This window comes from Schistosoma haematobium, chromosome 4 (assembly GCF_000699445.3).
Source record: "Schistosoma haematobium chromosome 4, whole genome shotgun sequence".
NCBI classification, from domain to species: Eukaryota; Metazoa; Platyhelminthes; class Trematoda; order Strigeidida; family Schistosomatidae; genus Schistosoma; species Schistosoma haematobium.
In genome coordinates this window covers 38,783,567-38,803,359 of record NC_067199.1, presented here as the reverse complement: position 1 = coordinate 38,803,359, position 19,793 = coordinate 38,783,567, and the positions used below count along the sequence as shown (strand labels likewise).

At 35.7% G+C, this 19,793-nt stretch overlaps 1 protein-coding gene across 1 annotated transcript in view; it reads right to left on the bottom strand.

Moving 5' to 3' along the window:
• Nucleotides 1-14,605, bottom strand: part of LAMB1 (Laminin subunit beta-1) — a 65,271-nt gene extending 50,666 nt beyond the window's left edge. The window contains exons 1-4 of the mRNA XM_051208231.1: nucleotides 14,506-14,605; nucleotides 14,198-14,471; nucleotides 8,344-8,623; nucleotides 1,964-2,084 (exon numbers count right to left, since the gene is read on the bottom strand). Of these exons, the coding sequence (XP_051066941.1) occupies nucleotides 1,964-2,084; nucleotides 8,344-8,623; nucleotides 14,198-14,471; nucleotides 14,506-14,557 (727 nt within the window). The 5' untranslated portion in view covers nucleotides 14,558-14,605. The remainder of the gene's footprint in view (nucleotides 1-1,963; nucleotides 2,085-8,343; nucleotides 8,624-14,197; nucleotides 14,472-14,505) is intronic.
• Between the last annotated feature and the right edge of the window lie 5,188 nt (nucleotides 14,606-19,793).

Below are 19,793 nucleotides of genomic sequence, written 5' to 3'. Positions count from 1 at the left end.
TTAGTAAAATTTGTTTAATAGTGAAAATCACTCAACGAATACATAAATTAGTTTATATCAATAAAAATTAATGACTTTTATGTAATTACTGAGGTTTACTATGATGTAAGGAGAATATATATATATATATATATACTTATCATTCTAAAAGTTAAGTCTATTTTTATAACTTCATTCAATATGATAACATTCAAACAACAACAAAAATTGAATTCGCCTAAACAAAACATTGGCAATAACATTGATTACATGACTATACAGTTTAATGTTGTTTATATATATCTATATCTATATGTATATAGTGAATGATACGAGATTACCGGTACATATAATTAAATAATTACACATTAGTACATGAGAATACTATATGTTATTTGAATAAGACCGGAAATACTAATTGAAAACTAATACTGTTATACTCCATTATCGTGTTTTCATCGAACGCAAGATAAAGAATATAGTCTGCTGAACTGAATGACCTTAAATTATGCTGATATATATTTATATAAACAGTATATGTGTAATATTTCACTATATACCTTAAGTATTAAGATGAATAACATTTGGACTGGATTTAATCAAACGTTACTAATGAATTTCGCAACTACTAATTTGAAATTTTCTTTGGTTTCGGTTTTATAAATATGATCAGTACACTTTGAGTAATTCCCAGTGAAGTTTAAATTAGCTTATTAATTGGCCTAAGAATTTCATTGTCATTGTAAAAGATATGACCTGGAACATTGGAGAAATACTAAACAACTCATAACATAACTGAAACTTAAAAAATAAAAAGCTCGATCAGTTTCAAAGAAAACACTTTCATTCTGATATCGTGTTGAAATGAACACTTTTTGTCATGAAATGACGATTCATGGAAGCCAAAATGTACTTTACAGACGTTTGGGTTTTATTCAAAACTTTCAATAGTGCACAACCACTGTCTTATATAAGGTTGAACCAAGGACCTTCAGGTCACACAGCAGCTCTATACCATCCAAATGTTTTGAAGGTTTATTAGGGTTTGGTACCCTTAAAAGTCAATTGATTCGATAGTGAGCCACTTATTCGTCGATGATAACCATATCGTAGTTCCCAAGAGAGTTGATGGTCATGTATTCAATTCTGCCTCAGTTTATGTTGATTTCCAAAAGGCATCGTTTTGTGAACATCACGATTTTCGAGACGGTTCCAATCTTTTACGTTCAACATTCATCATTAATTATCGACGTTTTTGAGATATCTGTTAATTACTAAAGTCATCCAATTTAAGTTGATATAAATCACTGGATATACTTATTTAAATTTACCACGTGTTCCGCTTGAGCACTATTTCCGATAACATTCTATTTTGTACACACTGCCCGTTGCTACTACCGATTAAATGGTTTAGTGAGGTCGTTGGATTGGTGTCGTTGTAGTGGTTTTTCCGCTCAACTGATGCTAAGATGACCTGATTTGACTACTTATAGAAAGTAAAAGTCGTATTAAGGTTTCCGTACGTGAAACTGCGGGAGAATCACTATCATGACCCAAAAATAAATAGTAGAGCATGCACCTAGCTTCGTGCTGTACTGCATGTACGCTGGCTTAGTGGTATTTATCCTAGGATTCAGAGGCTATTAATTTATTATTTTGAACATATTTTGAACAAATGTGTTATTGCAGAAAAAACAGACAAGATAAGATCCTGTTTTTAGGGAAGACATATTCGAATTCAACATAAGTGAAATTGAAACTAAGAAAGAACCGCAAGGTTTGAAGAATTAAACGAATTCATTAGTCTGTTTCACCGTTTCTCATCAGCTGCATACAACTTAAAATTACAATTATTAATTATAACAAATGTATTAACATATTTTAGTTTGTGTAGTTTAAATAAATGGTTGCAACGCAACCAAAATTAACTAGATTATGGAGAAGAATAGATAGATTTCATTTTTTAAAATCCTCTTTTACTTACCTAAGGTGTTAATTCTGGTAAAAACAGCTCGTAGATTGGTGATCGCTGTCAAATTCATACGTTCTTTACTGTACTGAGGCCATGATTGATGCATTTCACTTGGGGCAGCCATATAAGCAACCTAATTTGTGTACATATACACATAAGTATGAAAACAATCATAAAAGAGTATTTAACTCTGAAAACTAGTAGCATAATGAAACAATTAACAGACTCATCCAGTTATTCAACTATTTTCAAATAAAGCTTTGAAAAATCCATGAAAATCTTACCAGTGCGTTATGAACAACATAGTAGTATACTTCAAATATGACAAAAAGAATTTGATTATAACTGCTTTACATTTTAAAGTGAGACTTTTACCAACATTCATTCAAAATGATTTCTAAAAAGAAACAATTATGCATGATGTAAACATTGTGTTGTGGAGATCGTTAAATTTCATTGAAATCATGAACTGATCTAAGTTAGATCAGCATTGAAAACCTAAAAGCGCTGGACGGGCGTTTCATTCTAGTATAGGACTCTTCAGGGGTGTACATCCATGACCTTGGATGCTCTAGTCGAACCCAAGACCTTCAGTCCCGAGTGGATGCTTAACATTTAGACCACTGAGCTAACAAAACAATTTTAATGTCTAACTCTAATCAATCTAAGATATTGTGTGACCATCTTCCATTGTCTTCGGTGAATAACTGCCTCACACCTGACACGGCTGATCTCCACTTGTCACAGTTTCTGACTAGAACTCCGTAAATTTTCTCTCAAAGCTAGTCACTGGCGAACATATAATAATTGCAAGTATACGGTTGTAGAAATCGTCGAGTTTCATTGAAATCATGAATCGATCAGTGATGTGTTACACACTAGCCATCATTTACTATTTGGATATTACTTCATTTGGTCACAAATAGTGATGGAAAATCTGTTCATTAATTTAATTCTCAACTTATAATAAATATATGCTCCAAAAAATCAGAAAATATTATTCATCTCAGTTCTGTTTCAGCATTGAATTCTACTTTGTTAACGAAAACTGTATCCTAATAAAGCTCTTCTTGAAAAACAACTTATTAGGCAGCATATTATTGAATACTTCTGTCCGTTTTCTAACCAAGCTTCCATTCTGCACACAACTTGCTACAAAGTTAAGAAACAATAACCTATGAATCTCTGAGATTTCTGCCAAACTCTAAGTTTTAATTTCCAAGTTATGTGTAATAAACGTTTATTAGTGATAACAAGTGAAATCTATCATTACTATTCAGTTTGTCTTTTTGAAAATCAATACTTTGATTACGAATTAGCATTCTGAAGAAGCTCTGACTGGGTCCTCATGCAAAACATTGAAATTATTTGTTATCTATCACTGAGTTTATTTAACATATATTTTCCTTATACATCTAATTTCTGATGGTGTTCTGTTAGCATTTTCTCCAGAATTTGTATTTATTCTATTATTCAACTTAATGGTTAAATTGATGAGTCGATTTAGCTTTAATCTATTCAACATATGCCTTTGAAATATTACTCGAATCTGCTGGCATCACCGGGTAAGTAATAGTGAGGTTAGACGCAGGGTATTACGGAATGATGGTAAATCAGTTGATCAGGTTGTGAATCTTCATCAGTCAAGATGGTTGGGTCACGTGTTACGTATGCATGAACACAGATTACCACGACCTGCAATGCTAACCGGTGTTAGAGATGGTTGGAAGGAAGTTAGGGGTGACCAAACCAAAATGTGGCATCAGTGTTTGAAGTCACTAATTTTTAGTGTGAGCCATGTTGGTGGATGCAGACTACTTGATTGTGGTGTGCGTGACTATCGTAACCAATTGTTGGCGACTCTTGGTGACATAGCTGAGAATCGATCACAATGGTGTAGGTGTACACACTCTCTGTCTTCCCTTAAACTATGAGATTAAAATAATTTCATATTTTTCTTTCTACGAACTAATTCTTTCTTCCTGTATTGTGTCCTTATATGTAATCTTTCTTTTATATATTACCATCACTGAATAAACCACTTTTATGAATCTGGTGTCCATTTTGCTGTGCTAATGAGGTATGGCAATTTGGACTGATGCATATATGTGCCTAGTCCTACGTTGTAGCTGACTGGCTAACTAACTGATATCTACTCAACTATTAAAATTACCTTAATCGTCACAAACTCCATTCTTTCTGATATTACTTATTCGTACATACACATACGAAACTTTTGTGATCTTTATCATGTTTGTGCACATTAGTAATTATTTATCAATCACATTAAATGATTTTTTTTAGGTTAAGACAGGTTAATTTTAATAAAAGTCATTTTATTTCATTTGCATTATCATAATTAAATTTTTCCATCATGGGTATAAATATGTATTAATACAGCTAGTAAATAGTGATCAGTGTTATCGATTTTTACCGGTACGAAATTGCGATCATTTTTTAGGACATGATGATGAAGAAATAACTAATTACGCTTAAAAATTTATTCAATCAGTCGACCAGTCAGATACAACGTAGAACTTGTCACATCTGTATATCGGTTCATGGAGTCACACCTAATTAGCGCAGTGAAATGAAATCATCAGAGTAAAGCTTGGGGTAGTAGAAGTAGTGGCAGTATAAATTGCAATAGAAAAGATTCGACATCGAAGATGTAACCTAAGAAAACATAATGAAATAAAAAAATTGACATGGATTCATAAACCTAGGACCAAAAAAAAGATCATATAGATTCACCTTGGCCATCGCAAACGATTCTGAGCCATATCACCGGAAGTCTCTAACTACTGGTTACGATAATCACCCTGACCCAAATCGTTTGTACCTACCTAACTACCTACATGGCTTAGTCCAACAAACAGTGTCTTCATGGGCCGATGAAAAATCTTGATTTGGCTGTTTGTAGTTTTCTTCCAACCTATTCGTGCACCAGCCATTATCGTGGAACGGCATATGTAGTACATATCCTAATCAAAGCGGTCGATAAAGACTCATTACCTCGTCAGTCGATTTACCATTTTTACCTATTGTTTTTCCAACTAGCCTCAGTGCTATTAAATCGATGGTCCCGAAATACACAAACGATGCTTCGAATGTACTTATAATCGAATACCAGTAACCTGCGAATGCTTTATATTTTTAAAGACCATGTTGCACACCCATAAAAAAGAATGGATAAAACTACTGTGCAGTTAACCTGTCTTCCAGTTGGTAAACTGGTATCTCGCCTATATTACAAGTGGCGTAACGTGGTGAAAGTTAACCGAGTTTTCTGATTTCATGCCGAGATTTCATCAGGCTCCAACCCACCAGGGCTAGTGAAACTTCCAGGATCAAAAAAAGATGGACACACTCAAATACTTGACTCTCGTTAATCCAATCGTCGATGAATACCAGTCCTGAAGCAAGACTTGGCATTTAGATGGAAAGGAGCGTACCCCAAACATGCCTGTATCGTTACTTAAGGTTGTTAAAAGATTGTACTTTTTTGGATTTTTCACCAAACAGAACTATATCAATTTATACGGATATTCGTCAATATTAGAATGAATAGTTTGACAAAAATTGTGCACCGAGTATATAGAAATCGTTATAAGTGAAAATTATATTTGATGATTTTAATTTTTATTATTACTCTGAAGAAGTTCAAACAAGTTTGCTGAATAATATGTTGGAATTATTTAAATTTCAGTCGCTGAAATTGTTTCTAATATAATTTTCACTTACAAGAACTATATCAATTTTGTATTCTAAGTCAACAAATTAAATATATGCATCAAACAGTTTAGAATAGTTAGAAGGAATAAAATGTAAGCCATTTCTAATAAAATTATTTTCTCTGATGAAATTTACTCACATCTAATTGTTGAAGTCATTGAAAGTTGAAAGTTTGTTTTACATTTTACAATATTAGGTAGTATCTGGTAAATCTGTAATAAAATCACTGGTTATATCTATTGTGTCAGCTATAATTACATGAAATTTTATGTAAAACGGTAGATTAATTCGTCACTGATCATTAATTTCTAGCTTGTTAACTAATTCTTAGAGATGAACACACTATTTGGTTTAGGTTTTCAATAAACTTCTACAAAGTAATTGACTTAGTGACACCTATTTCTGTCGTCAATGTATACAGTTATGGTTATACAATAGAGTCCTACATTTTTTATAATCATCAGTGGGAATTATTTTCACTCATAAAATTCTCATTATTGAAAGATAAAAAATTGTATTATACAGCTAAATGACTACATAGTTATTACTGTTCTATTTAAAAATATCATTTTTAAATAACGTTCTGATTAGACAGCATGATATTGTTCATTTGTTGAAGTTCAAAATGTGGACAGTTTTGATTGTTAATTTCTCTACTTTTAATTCCCATTTATATTTGAATGTCAAAAGACTAACTAACAAACAACTAATGTTTAGCAGTGAAAACTTAGTGAGAATTTATTCAAAGAACAATATTCAGGTTACTTAGCTCAGTTGTAAAGTCAAGGGTATGAAACATGACTACAATTAACAACATTTCAGTTTAACTTCAGTTACTAACTAAGTTTTACATCCAATATTCGCTTGAACTAAAGTCATGCATAGGTTTATATGTTATCAAAGTATCTGATGAGGCAATTGTTATTCTCATCAATATCTGGTCTATTTATTAAGAGTAGAAAAGTGTAAAACTTTGATTGATCAAAAGAAAAATGTAGAGAAAAAAAATCTATTTTAACTTTAACCCAAGGAGTTATTGATAGTAACATCATTAGTATGTACATCATTTTGATATGAATTTCAAAGTAGAATAAATTCTTTTTAACTAAAACATTCTAAATAAAGTAAACTTTCATAGCGACCAACGATTGATCAATTCCTCTACGAAACTTTATTACTGTAAAATTTATACTTAACAAAAGTTTCCTTCAAAATATTGTTATATGAGATTTTGTATACTGCTTATAAATGGAAAAGTTAAAGTATAGTCACATCAATTATGATTGTACTCTTTAATAACTGATATAACAAATGAATTAATGAAAATTTAGTCATTACATAACAATATAATACAAAATAGCATAAGATCAGACTATTACATCTTTGTAACAGAAATAAATCAGTAGATATAAAGATGTAATGATACATACAATACTAAAACTGAATAAAGGTTAACAAGATATTGGGATTTCTATTATTATCAGAATGGGTTTTGTGGAGATTTTTAGAAATTTCACTGGTTGAAATCATGAGTCAATTGAAGCTAGACCACCATGGAAAACCTGGAAGCACTGGACGGCCGTTTCGTCCTAGTATGGGACTCCACAGCAGTACGCATCCACGATCCCACCCCCCGCGAGATTCGAACCCAGTACCTATCAGTCTCGTGCCAGGCACTTAGCCAACTAGACCACTGAGCCGGCATCCAACGGCGTCTGGCGCGAGAATGATAGGTCCTGGGTTCGAATCTCGCTATGGGCAGGATCGTGGATGCGTACTGCTGAGGAGTCCCATACTAGGACGAAACGGCCGTCCAGTGCTTCCAGGTTTCCATGGTGGTCTAGCTTCAATTGACTCATGATTTCAACCAGTGAACTTTTTATTGTTCTACTTTCATTTATCTTAACTAAGGTATTCAAATGCTCTTTATATTTAAAACATCTGAAGGAATTGAGTTATATAGATAATACTTCCTTATACTGATTAGATTAATATTTATTAATTTTGTAAACCAGTATGATATTTAAATTTGGCAACTTCTCAGTTTATTCAATCTAATCTTGTAGTATTTAGTCTATGCTCTGTTTTTACGTAGAATAGGTTTTATAATATTTACTTCTATCATTTTATTTAAGTTACGTGTAAACAGAAGTTAATCTATTTCTTTGTGATAGGCGGTGTGACTATAATTTATGGACGCTAAACTGACTTTGGGAGTGCCCACCTAGTAACCAGGAGCAAATGAGGGTGTTAAACCAGCATGATGAATTAGAATTATCATTTACAGTTGATAATTAAGGTTAAGAATTAGATTTCGGGTTTTCATCACGAACTGACATCAACTATAATGCCAAAACTCTATTTAGCCAAATGGATGACTGAATTTCGCGCCAAAATCCTAGACCTGTTATTTTATACGTGATTGGTTCGCCCATAAACTATAGTCTCGCCTGATAGATTAATTGTGCCTACATCATTTTTATAAAAACTAGTTAAGTAAGGTTTTTGATCTGATATTATAGCTAATTTGCTAGAATATTTCTCAATTGAGTTTGCCCAAACTACCCCACTAATCTTTTTTTTTAATGAAATACTTATAAACAAAATACAGTAAATGTAAAAATCATAATGTATACATTATAAATTAAGAAACATACCACACCTCCTTCAGAAGGTGTAAGTTGACTATAAACTCCAGTACAAGTTACATCAGTCAACGATCGACGAGGACCTTCAGGTACAGAGGGAAAATCTCGTTTGCAGTTATTTGAAAAATAAGCATAACGTGCCCATGTACGTCCAAAGTCATAAGAACGTTCTAAGTACATAGCCGCTGGACGATAAGTTTTAAAACGTAGAATCGTTGAAATAAATTGAAATTGTGTATCCAAATTCAGTACAATTGACACATTGTGTACTGCATTCTGTGACTGCCACCTGAAATTAAAGTATAAAGTTTTTTATTTGACAGTATACATAAACCTGAAGGATAATTAAAAAATATATATGATGTTTTGATAATGAAATAAAAAGAAATATCAAGGAACTTAGTACTGTCGAAAAATCACCATGGAACGTATCTTAAGATCAACACATATCCGACCGACTACTATCGTAATGGAAAGAAGTTACATAGTATCAATAAATTTATTGTCCATATTACGAATTCAGATTGTAACAAGGCAACTAATTCAAAATTTAAAAAAAATTGATTTCCAAATCTAAACCGATCCATATAACCTGTATAAGAGGTTAATGTGGATTGTTCGGTTTTCATGGTTTACGTCAAGAACTGATGGTAGTTATACAACCAACGAAAAACGGAAAGCACGGACCGCAGCTCTTTTGTCCTAGTGCCGGGCTCCTCAGCAGCGTATATCCATAGTTCCACAGGTGATCGAACTCAGGGCCTTCAGTCAAGCATCGAGCACTCAGCCGCTAAATTACTGAGCCGGAAAATTGAGACTCATTAGTCTACTAGTTATTCAAAAAATATACAAACGCTTTGTATAGAGATTCCAGATATGGTTTGGAATTCACTTATGAATAAGAGCAACAGTTATCTTACTTTTCTATATGCTATTATATGCTAATAAATTCTGAAACCTAGTCTGATAAAAACAAACTTATAGATTATCGATTAAATGTACAACCAACTGTAATTACAAGTCACTTGCTGAACAGGAAATTTAGAGAAGTTTAGAGTAGTGATTCACTTTTGTATTGGTTACTTGAGTCTTCCCGTTGATGCTTAGGACTGCAATTGATCAGTCTCCTATTGGCATACGTGTATCCAGTACGGATTGCCTCGATGTTACCTTGAGTCACAAATATTATAGGCAAAGATGGATGATGGCTAGTAGATGAATCCAGGACGCGCGTTTCGACCTATTTGGAACTTGCCAGCTGGATACACTTGCATCCAGAGTTGATTTTCACTCCGAGACTCGATTTATAATGCTTGTGACCGAAGGTAATATCGAGGCGATCCGTACAAGATGCACATGTGGCAATAATAATAAAATCCAATGAACATACCGAATATATTCTTACTCACAAGTTCATTGTAATGAACTTGAAAATTAAATAACAAGTGAAAGAAGACCTACAGTATCCAATAAGGTTTTGTTTATGAACACTGAATTCAAAAGCGATATCGCATCGGTGATTTTTAAAAATTAGCTGTCATGATCACATATAAAGACCCGCGTTTCAAATTTCAAAACATCTTCCTAGTAGACGACTGATTCAAGGATGAGTTATAGTCAAGTTTTTGTTTTTCATCATATCAATTTAGATTTATCAGTCCACTTCTTTTTTAGGAAGGGGCTATATTGACAAAGAATCACTCTCTATGCTTTTCTAGAAGCAAATGCAAAGGGACAAGTCGTGCCATCCTCAAATATCTTATCGACTTTGATCATGTGGTCTTCTCCTTAGGAGTAGCCCCTAAAATTATTTGAGTCCAAAAGATGAAGCTTAAAAACGTAAAACATTCGAAATCTGTTCCCAGTAGAATTGTTGGCAGCTCATTATTTCAACCTTCTGAGCTCACAACCAACACTTACCATGGTCTTATAAACTGATACTTGAAAGAATTTATTATTATTTTAGTCATTCCTTCATCACTTTAGAAGTAATCAACTTTTATTTTCCCCCTTTATCCTTTTATAAGTGGACAATTAACTTCCATCGATGGTCCACTTTCTTTTTCTATTTCTCAATAATCCATCGATTATTACATCATTTTATTTTGATACTTGAAAACGCTCGCAATCATTTCACTTAAATAATACAATATTCATTTTGTTTATTATAAACTTATATGCGTAAAATAACTATAAATACAATTGTATAGAATTTGTAAGTGATATAAGTTTAGAGGAAACTTTTTTAGCCAGACTGTCTCAATATTTGCACAACTATTTCGAAAGGTTTCCTTCGTCGTTCGAATATAGATGGAGAATACCATTTTGTCACCTAACCCATATCATTTTTATAAAGTGTAAGTTCATCTTGTGCGTTTATCTAGCGGACTGAAAAACATTTAGCACATACAATTTTGCTTTTCATCTTGAGAAGAAAGTAACAATTAAAAATAATATAAAAGGAGGGTGACTAAAAAACATTCAGATAAACCTAGCATTGAGTGACATTTCACTCAGTGAGTTTGGACATATTTCGTTCTGTGTGAAGGGAACTAAATTAGGGTTATATTATACTAATCTCAATTCTCCTAGCAGAATTATAGAACCACTTATAATCTTGAAAATGGCTATTTGACGAGTTTCCAATCACTTACTCACCCCTATATGCGATTATTACAAAAGTTAAATTCAACCACTATCTGCCAACAGTTTCTTGTTAGACATTTATTGCTAAAATTTCTATCGAAAATTCATTGATATACTTTGTCTTACGAATAAGGTCATAATGTCCACATGGAAATGCTCAAAATTCACTATGGAAACTAAGACAACAAATGAACCTGTTGAATCTATGGCATAACTTTCCCTTTGAAGCAAAAAATTACTTTTCTCTACATAGTAATCATTTTTAATCCTGGCAGTGTTAACTCATAAGAGCTGACCAGTTCTATTTAAGTAGACTAAAATTCACTGGGCTATCAGAGCAAATGTATAAAAAGTTTTTCTGAGAGACCCTATATTTCTTTATTTAGAGGCAACAACTATTCGTGGATTGATTTTTTATACTTTTTGACTCGATAGATAACTGTAATTCAGTGCATTATTTCCCAACTCATCAGTCTTTTTTAAGTAAATTAAAGTGTTCTGCCTATTTTTAAGATATATCCTGGCAATATTAGAAAATATAACAATACAATCCGTGAAAAGTATCCACGAGAAATAAGCTGGTGTCATCTGATGTCAAATAGCTTGTAGTCTGATTTAAAGCAAAGATTGATGCCACAAGAGTTTCCAGAAATCTCGTTTTAGTACCCTGAAAAAAGTTCAGTAAGTCACAATGTAAATGAATCTACCAACGGTGTTTTTCTCATTGATCCTGATCTGCTTTTCAAACAAAAGTCGGCTTAAAATGTGAGCGAAATGAACATTGCTGAACAAAATGATATATATGTACAACAAATCAGGTAAACAGAGACAATACTTATTTTGTCAACATACAAACTAACACACAGTTGTCCCATTAAAGCAAAATGTCGTGCGGCATATATGAGTCGACACAGGGATTTAAAAGGGTAATTCCGACAAAAGAGTTCTATCAAAATAAGCAAAATTGCAAATGAGTTCTGTCAATGTCTCATATCTTGAAAAGCACTCAGAAATATATGACAGTCTTAATGAGAAACCTAGTTCAGTTTCTGGCAGAAAACCTTAAAATCAGCAAAATTCCGCCAATCAAGCCTCAAAAACATTGTCTAGTTACATTTCTGTCTGAGACACTGTATTGATTCCCAATTTAGAAAAAACAGGGATTGAAAAAAGTAAAACAAAGGGGTGTAACAATTCGACATCAAAAATCCATACCAAGGCACCTCAAATGCACTTAAGGACTCAAGTCTGATTACTGTAAAAAAAGTAGGTCAACTTCCTTAGGCCTGCAGCTTGCTTACCACACAAAAAGATGCAGGGAAAAAACAGGCTTAAAATGCTCTTGGAAGCTGGGTAGAAAAGTCAAGGATAATGAAGTCCTGAATATTGGGGCCCCGTAAATAAATGCGCTATCCCATGATTCAAAGGGGACAGTTCTATATCTTTGTTGATAAACAACAACTAGTGAATTTCCTGGATATAAAATATAGGGTAAACTGCCTCGTACAATAATTCATACACTTTTGGCTGCAATCCTAATACAAAAGTTGTTAAGGAGCAAGGCGGTCTCAAACTACAAAATAAATTTGATGTGGAAAATTCAGCGGTACAAGACAAAATACATTCTAAGTCAATAAACGGATGTGAGACTCTTATCTTGAAAGACTTGTTCACATAATTCAACCTATGTTCGTTGTATGGTAGGCTATTAGCCATCAACAGAAACAATATATTTATCTCTGGCTCCAAATTACATAAATGGATGAATTTTATGGACAGTGGTCTATAAGTCAACACCATTCGAAAACCCATAGAATCTATGAACCATTTGCTGATAAATGTTTTAAAAGCCTGAAATCTATATTTCAGGGCATTTTACACAAAATTTACTCTACCGAAAATCAGGCGTTGCACAATAACATCTGGTAACCCCATGAAAACGACGGAGTTTTCGAAAGTGTCCAAAGAATCGTGAATTCGCTATCTCATATATTTCTTGTTACTTTGTGATGTATTTTTGAAACTAACCCCACTTTTGTCATCATTTGGAACGACTCAGGTTGGCTTAATGGCATTCTTTTAATAATGTATCAATGAAAATTTACGTAACACTTCCTCACTTAGAATAGCAGATTTAAAAATAGGAAAAAAAACGTTCATATCCTCAAACACGATTTCTCTACTCAGACATTTCTCGCTAAATCATTAAACTGACTAAAACATCGTATGACTATACACTACGTGGATTCGTGCTGCCCAAAGCAAGAAACTATAAAGATTTAGGAGTCATATCAAGCAATGATCTCAAAGCCACTAGTCACTGTTAGGCTGCTGCTGCAAAAGGCTATAGGGCATTATGGTCAATTCGTAGGTATTTCCAGTATTTAGACGATGAAATGTTTAGATTACTATACCCGATTTATGTGCGACCACATTTAGAATACGGGATTCAAGCAGCGTGTCCTTGTTTCAAGTACGAAGCAGATATGCTGGAAAGAGTCCAAAGACGAGGTACTAAGATGGTACAAGGTCTGTCGGGCCTATATTATGAAGACAGACTGAGACACCTTAACTTATTTCCGTTATCTTACCGTAGAATACAGGGTGATCTAATATTGGCTTATCATATACTGAACGATGACTTTGGTATTAACATGCCTTATTTTTTACTTCCTTCTAGGACTAATCGTTTGAGAGGACATTCGAAGAAAGTTCAAAAACCGAGATCAAATCGTTTACGTCTGGAGTTTCGTTTCTCGCACCGAGTAATGAATTACCGGAATTCTCTACCGGGACACGTAATATCAGCACCTTCTGTAGATATATTCAAAACGATATTGGACCTCCACAGTATTACAAACTGCAAGGATTAATATAGATCGATAGACCTCCTATCCTTATTACTGAAGACTGAAACTACTACCACTAGAATTAGCTCGGAACTTTCAGACTTTTGTTCTCCCGACACTGAATGTGTCTACACGTATTTACGATAACTTGTATCACATGCAACAAGATTCTTCAACACTTTCAATATTGTTTGTGTTTTATAATCATGAACGATCTATGATAGAAGAAGTTATTTAATCTTAGAAGGAAATTTAAGTCTATCACAAAGAATTTTTTGTGAACATTGTGAGGTCCTAGATTGTTCCATCATATTGAATCAGCACAGATTTAGCACGAAAATTAGAGCAGAAAATATAATTAAACATACCATCTTCCAGGGTTGCTCGGGACTCGTGAAACAACATTTTCTACACGATGACTTTCAGGATTGGTTATGGAGTTGTACGGTTGTTTAGAGGTACATTCTTTACAATAGCTTTTTCCACTGGTTGTTACAACGCAGTAGGCCTCGACTTCGTTCAAGCCACAAGTTGAAGATGCAATAAGTGAACTTTCACGACCAATCAACAAGTCACCGGCTCGGGGATTACATATAGTATTTTCACAAGAATAGTCCTCCGAAAATGCAATTTCATATGAAGCTAGAAAAGTGTTCGGTTAATATTATTACAGTACTTGTTGTCAAAACATATGACAATAAAATGGAAGTCAGCAAAATACCACTCATCGTCTGTTAACGTGAACTACATACACCAATCGAAAAATAACCTTTCGATAATTGTGCCGTTGATACATATAAACACAGTCAGTGGTCAACACATATTACATTAAGTTGATTGAATTACCAAGGAGTTGACAACAAGTCCTTTCATCAATTCCAAATGAAAATCATCTATTTTACAACAATATTTGTTGAATTCATTAAGGCTTATCGAGTTCAATGTGATCTTTCAACAATAACTGAAAGTATTCCGTTTCTGTTATCGGATTGGAATATTTAACCACTTCAAAAGACACACATTGCCTCTTAACTTGTTGGCAAACAAACGAAATAATAAATTTAATAGCCCTAATCAACCAAGGTGAAACGATTGTGCGGCAGTTCTAGCTGTCTCGACCAACTGCTCTCTTCCTAATTGTTTCAACAGAAACAAATACACATTTATTTATTTGTGAATGCAAATCTTGTGGAAGAGTAAATAGAAATGTTTTGGCAAGATGGTTAGTGTTAAGGTAGAAATTTTGAGTGTCTTTCAGGTTCTATTCATGCGGACCTTATATCAACTTATTTCTAATCATTTTTATATTTCGAAACTTGCATCTCGCGTACTTCTTACGTTTTTTCACATTCTACCTTTTGATCTGCCAGTTGGCATGTACGGCAATGGAGTTTTCACCGGCACATACACCACAACAACGAGGACGACTAGTAGAGGTGCTATACCAGAGGTTGTTAATAAATTGAAAGTCTAAGTTCTAAGCAATTGGCCTATATGACAGCGCAGGATAACATCGGATAATAAACCTCAAGGTAGTGTGTACAACACGGACCTTTTGACCCAAACACCAGAACTATGTCTCCAACTAAGTCATCAGGATCACACATACTCCTAGTAAGTCTAGTCAGCCCAAGAGAATGAAGAGTAAGGAGCGTCAGAACTTCCTCATAACAGAGCTCACTGGTAAGAAACGAACTAAAAACGGTTATTCTATCTCATCCTCTTAGCTAAATAAAACCGGCAACTTGGTGTCTGTATGTAATTGATGTAGTGATTGACCACACATCTGTTATGACACTGTGATAGTTAGACAGTACATAGAATTCATATTCAGACACCGCTGTCCGTTGTTCCGATATATTTGCCCACATTGTATAAAAACAGGAACTAGCAAATGGGAAACATGGGGCCCTCTTGAGAACAATCGTACCAGTGGCCACTAGCATGCCCAATCCATTCTAATTGCACGCAGCCATCGCAGCCACCACCAGTGCTCACAAAGTGATTAAATTAACATCCGTTACATGTACTCCAGCAACTCTTAACAGCAAGGAACAGGCCGCTGACGTTGGGAAGGAAAATGTTAACTATAATATCCCAAGACACTGAAGATGACACAGGTATTCAGTGTTTGACAACGTTTCTACCAGTAACACCTTCTAATATGATTTGTACCCACCGAGAGAAATCAAAAGACAGAGTCGAGGAGATCGGAAGAGTGTATTTGGCGATAACCAAAATATCAGAATTCTCTGATCTAATCTGGCTAGCGATTGCGGTTGATGTTGAGCACGGCGTTACCACACGTGATCTGGTGCGGATGCATGACCGAGCGCCTTCAGCTAGATGAGTCCACTTAAACATATGGTCAGCATCCAATGTCGAAAACTTAGAGCTATTTATTTTAGGGATTTATTTACCGCTACAGATCACCCCCTAGTGGGGCAGTGACCACCCTAAGACGTGGCCAGCCAGAAGTTTAAACCCAACGAGTTTGTCGTTGGTAAACACTCTTCTGATAGTTTACTAAGTTTAGCAGCGTCTGGTCGTCTTTCCTTACTATATGGGACCGAGGTACAACATAGTAAAAAAGAAAATGTACAATGAAAATTTCAGTTCCCCATAAACGTCATCGTTCTTTTCCAGCCGTCCTGGAAAAGAAAAAAGAAAATGTTAGTGCATGTCGAAATACACTCGTATGTACGTAAGAACACAATGTTGGCGAAAAAATTGGAATCTAAACTGATTTACACGTAATTTTGTTAAAAAAATTTTTATTTTTTATTTTTTTTTTTGAAATAAAAATATATAAGCATATTAAAATTGTTTTTTTTAAAATATATTATATATCGTGAAAAGAAAGATCGAGATAATATTGAATGTATAGTAGTGCCTTACATGCACTAGTCGTTTAAATGCTCTGGAAATCTAACTCTTCTTCCAGAACGCGTCATTTTAAGTTTATTTTCAGATACATTCGGAGTATCGTCGCGTGCGTTGGTTGTCGATTGAGTAATTATGAGTGGAGTCGTGTCGTTCGATTGTACCGAAGGAAAATCGACGTAGATAGGATTTCCTTCTAAATACGCTGCTTTGAGGCGATCGATGCTGATGCTATCGTTTGTTCCGTTCTTATCGATTAAATAGTACTTCGGTTCGCGTTGAAGAACTTTGAAAGGTCCTTCGTATGCTGATTCGAAAGGACGTCGATGCGAGTCTCGACGAATGAAAACGTGTGTACTATATCGTAAGTCAGGTTGAACGAAAACATCGGTTGATTGAGGTCGAGTGGAAGCAGGTTTAACTGAACGCATTGCGTTTGTAAGCCTGTTCGTGTAGGAGGTTAGATCCATGTTCATTGAAGAGGACGAAGGATCCACGAATTCTCCTGGAAGTCGAAGTGTCATTCCATAAACGAGTTGAGCCGCAGTGTATCCAATGTCAGCTTTCACTGTATTGCGGATACCTAGTAAGACGAGTGGAAGAGCGTCGGTCCACTGTGAAACGTTTGCAGCTGATAGTGAAGCTTTTAGTTGTCGGTGAAAACGTTCTACCAACCCGTTTGCTTGTGGGTGGTAGGCAGTCGTTTGGAAGCGAGTGGTTCCTAAAAGTGTGGTCAGACGACGGAAAAGTTCAGATTCGAACTGGCGTCCGCAGTCTGTAGTGATGGTTGAAGGGCAGCCGAAGTTTGCTACCCATCGTTCGACGACGGCGCGAGCCACTGTTTCAGCAGTGATGTTCTTGATAGGTACTGCTTCTGGCCATCGAGTGAAACGGTCTACGCAACGGGTAACGATCGGGAATGGTATTTGCATGCAATCGCCGATAGTCGCCAGTTGGACGCCAGTCGTTGCTGTCCTTTTTAGGGCCATGTGCAACGGAGATGCATATGGGCTATTTGATGGTCGTATGATCCCTAAGTCTATCATGTTATCGAATTCGTTTTTCGCTAACCTTAGTTTTTCAGGAGCTAGTCGTCGTGCTTTAGAGAATACAGGTGGTTCTGTGGTCGTGATGTGATGTGTAACATTGCTGGTTACACACAGTAGTTTCGGTTGAGTTTGTTGTATCCCAGGGTACTTATCGAGTAGTGGTTGATAGAGTGGGTCTATCATATGCTTAATTGTGACTGGGGATAGTTTGCAACCAGAGAAGGAAGTTACGCAAACGGACAAATTAGTGTTTCCGTCTACTAGCCTCCGTTTGCGCGCATCGATGATCAGATTATAGTGTTGTAGAAGGTCCATACCAATAATTGGCATAGAAACATCAGCAACAACGAAGATCCAGTGAATGGGTTTGCGTAAACCCACGTTAAGGTAAACGTACCTTTTGCCATACGTAGCGATCGGTTTTCCGTTTGCCGCCTGTAAGTTTAGGGTCGATTCGTGAAGTCGGTCGTTGGAATTCGCTGGGAGGACGCTAACTTCTGCGCCAGTGTCGACGAGGTAGCGAACTCTCGTTGTCACGTCTGTGACGTATAACAGACGGCTATGTTCGCCGGCTACGGTTGCCGTTAACGCGTGCCGGCTTGGAAGTTTCCTGAGTTGTTTTTCGAGTCAGTCGGTTTCGTGTTGTGAAAATTGCAGGGTTTTCTGCAATTTCTGGAAGACTTTCAATACTGGTTATGATACCAGCACCAGTCGGGGTTATCTGTCTATCGTGGTCTAGGGACAGATCGCTTACGTGAAATACTTCTACGTGGGGTGCGCGATCTCTTACGGTCGGTACGAAGATTAAGATAACGCGTGAGTGTATGACATAACTCGGTTATGTCATTCTGAGTCGTTTGAGGCTTTTCTTTGACTGAAAAACCTCTGTAGTAGAAGATTTCGTAATTTCTAGAATGAGGTCGGCAGATGCAGCTAGCTCGTCTAAGGCGTTGTTCTGAAACGAGACAAGCACAGTTTGCACCTGTTGAGGAAGTTTAGACAAGAATAGTTGTTTGAATAGACCTTCGTCGAAAGTTCTTGGGCCTATAACCTCTCTCATCCGTTGCAACATGTCCGTCGCAGAACCGTATTGCAGGTCGATGTTATTGAAGAGTTGATCTAACCTTTGTCGATCGGTTAGGTCTCCTCGTTTAAGAATCGAACGTTTCAAGATTTCGTAAGGTTCGGAAATATCACTAGTAAACATACTAGGTGTTACGTACCTTTTGAATTCGCGCGGTAGTGCCTTGACTACTGCGAGGAATTGTGCACGTGTGTCGATCACGCTGTGCTCGTGGAAGTCGGCTTCTGCGTAGCAGAACCAGGCTTCGATATTGTCGGGCCAGAAAGGCATGAGTTGAAACGAAGGCGGGGACAAAGTCTTAAGCTTGAGTATTTTGGGTTTCTGTTCAGTCATGATGAAATATGAAGTACGATAATGAACGAGGGAAAAATATATATATATCCAAGAAAAAACACGAAAAAAATCACAATGTTTAAAAAATAAATAATAAGGCAATGATATAAAAAATCTTAAAAAGAACAGACTCACAGTTGCAATTAGGTGTACCAGATCACGTCGGGCTCACCAATGGAGATGACACAGGTATTCAGTGTTTGACAACGTTTCTACCAGTAACACCTTCTAATATGATTTGTACCCACCGAGAGAAATCAAAAGACAGAGTCGAGGAGATCGGAAGAGTGTATTTGGCGATAACCAAAATATCAGAATTCTCTGATCTAATCTGGCTAGCGATTGCGGTTGATGTTGAGCACGGCGTTACCACACGTGATCTGGTGCGGATGCATGACCGAGCGCCTTCAGCTAGATGAGTCCACTTAAACATATGGTCAGCATCCAATGTCGAAAACTTAGAGCTATTTATTTTAGGGATTTATTTACCGCTACAGATCACCCCCCCTAGTGGGGCAGTGACCACCCTAAGACGTGGCCAGCCAGAAGTTTAAACCCAACGAGTTTGTCGTTGGTAAACACTCTTCTGATAGTTTACTAAGTTTAGCAGCGTCT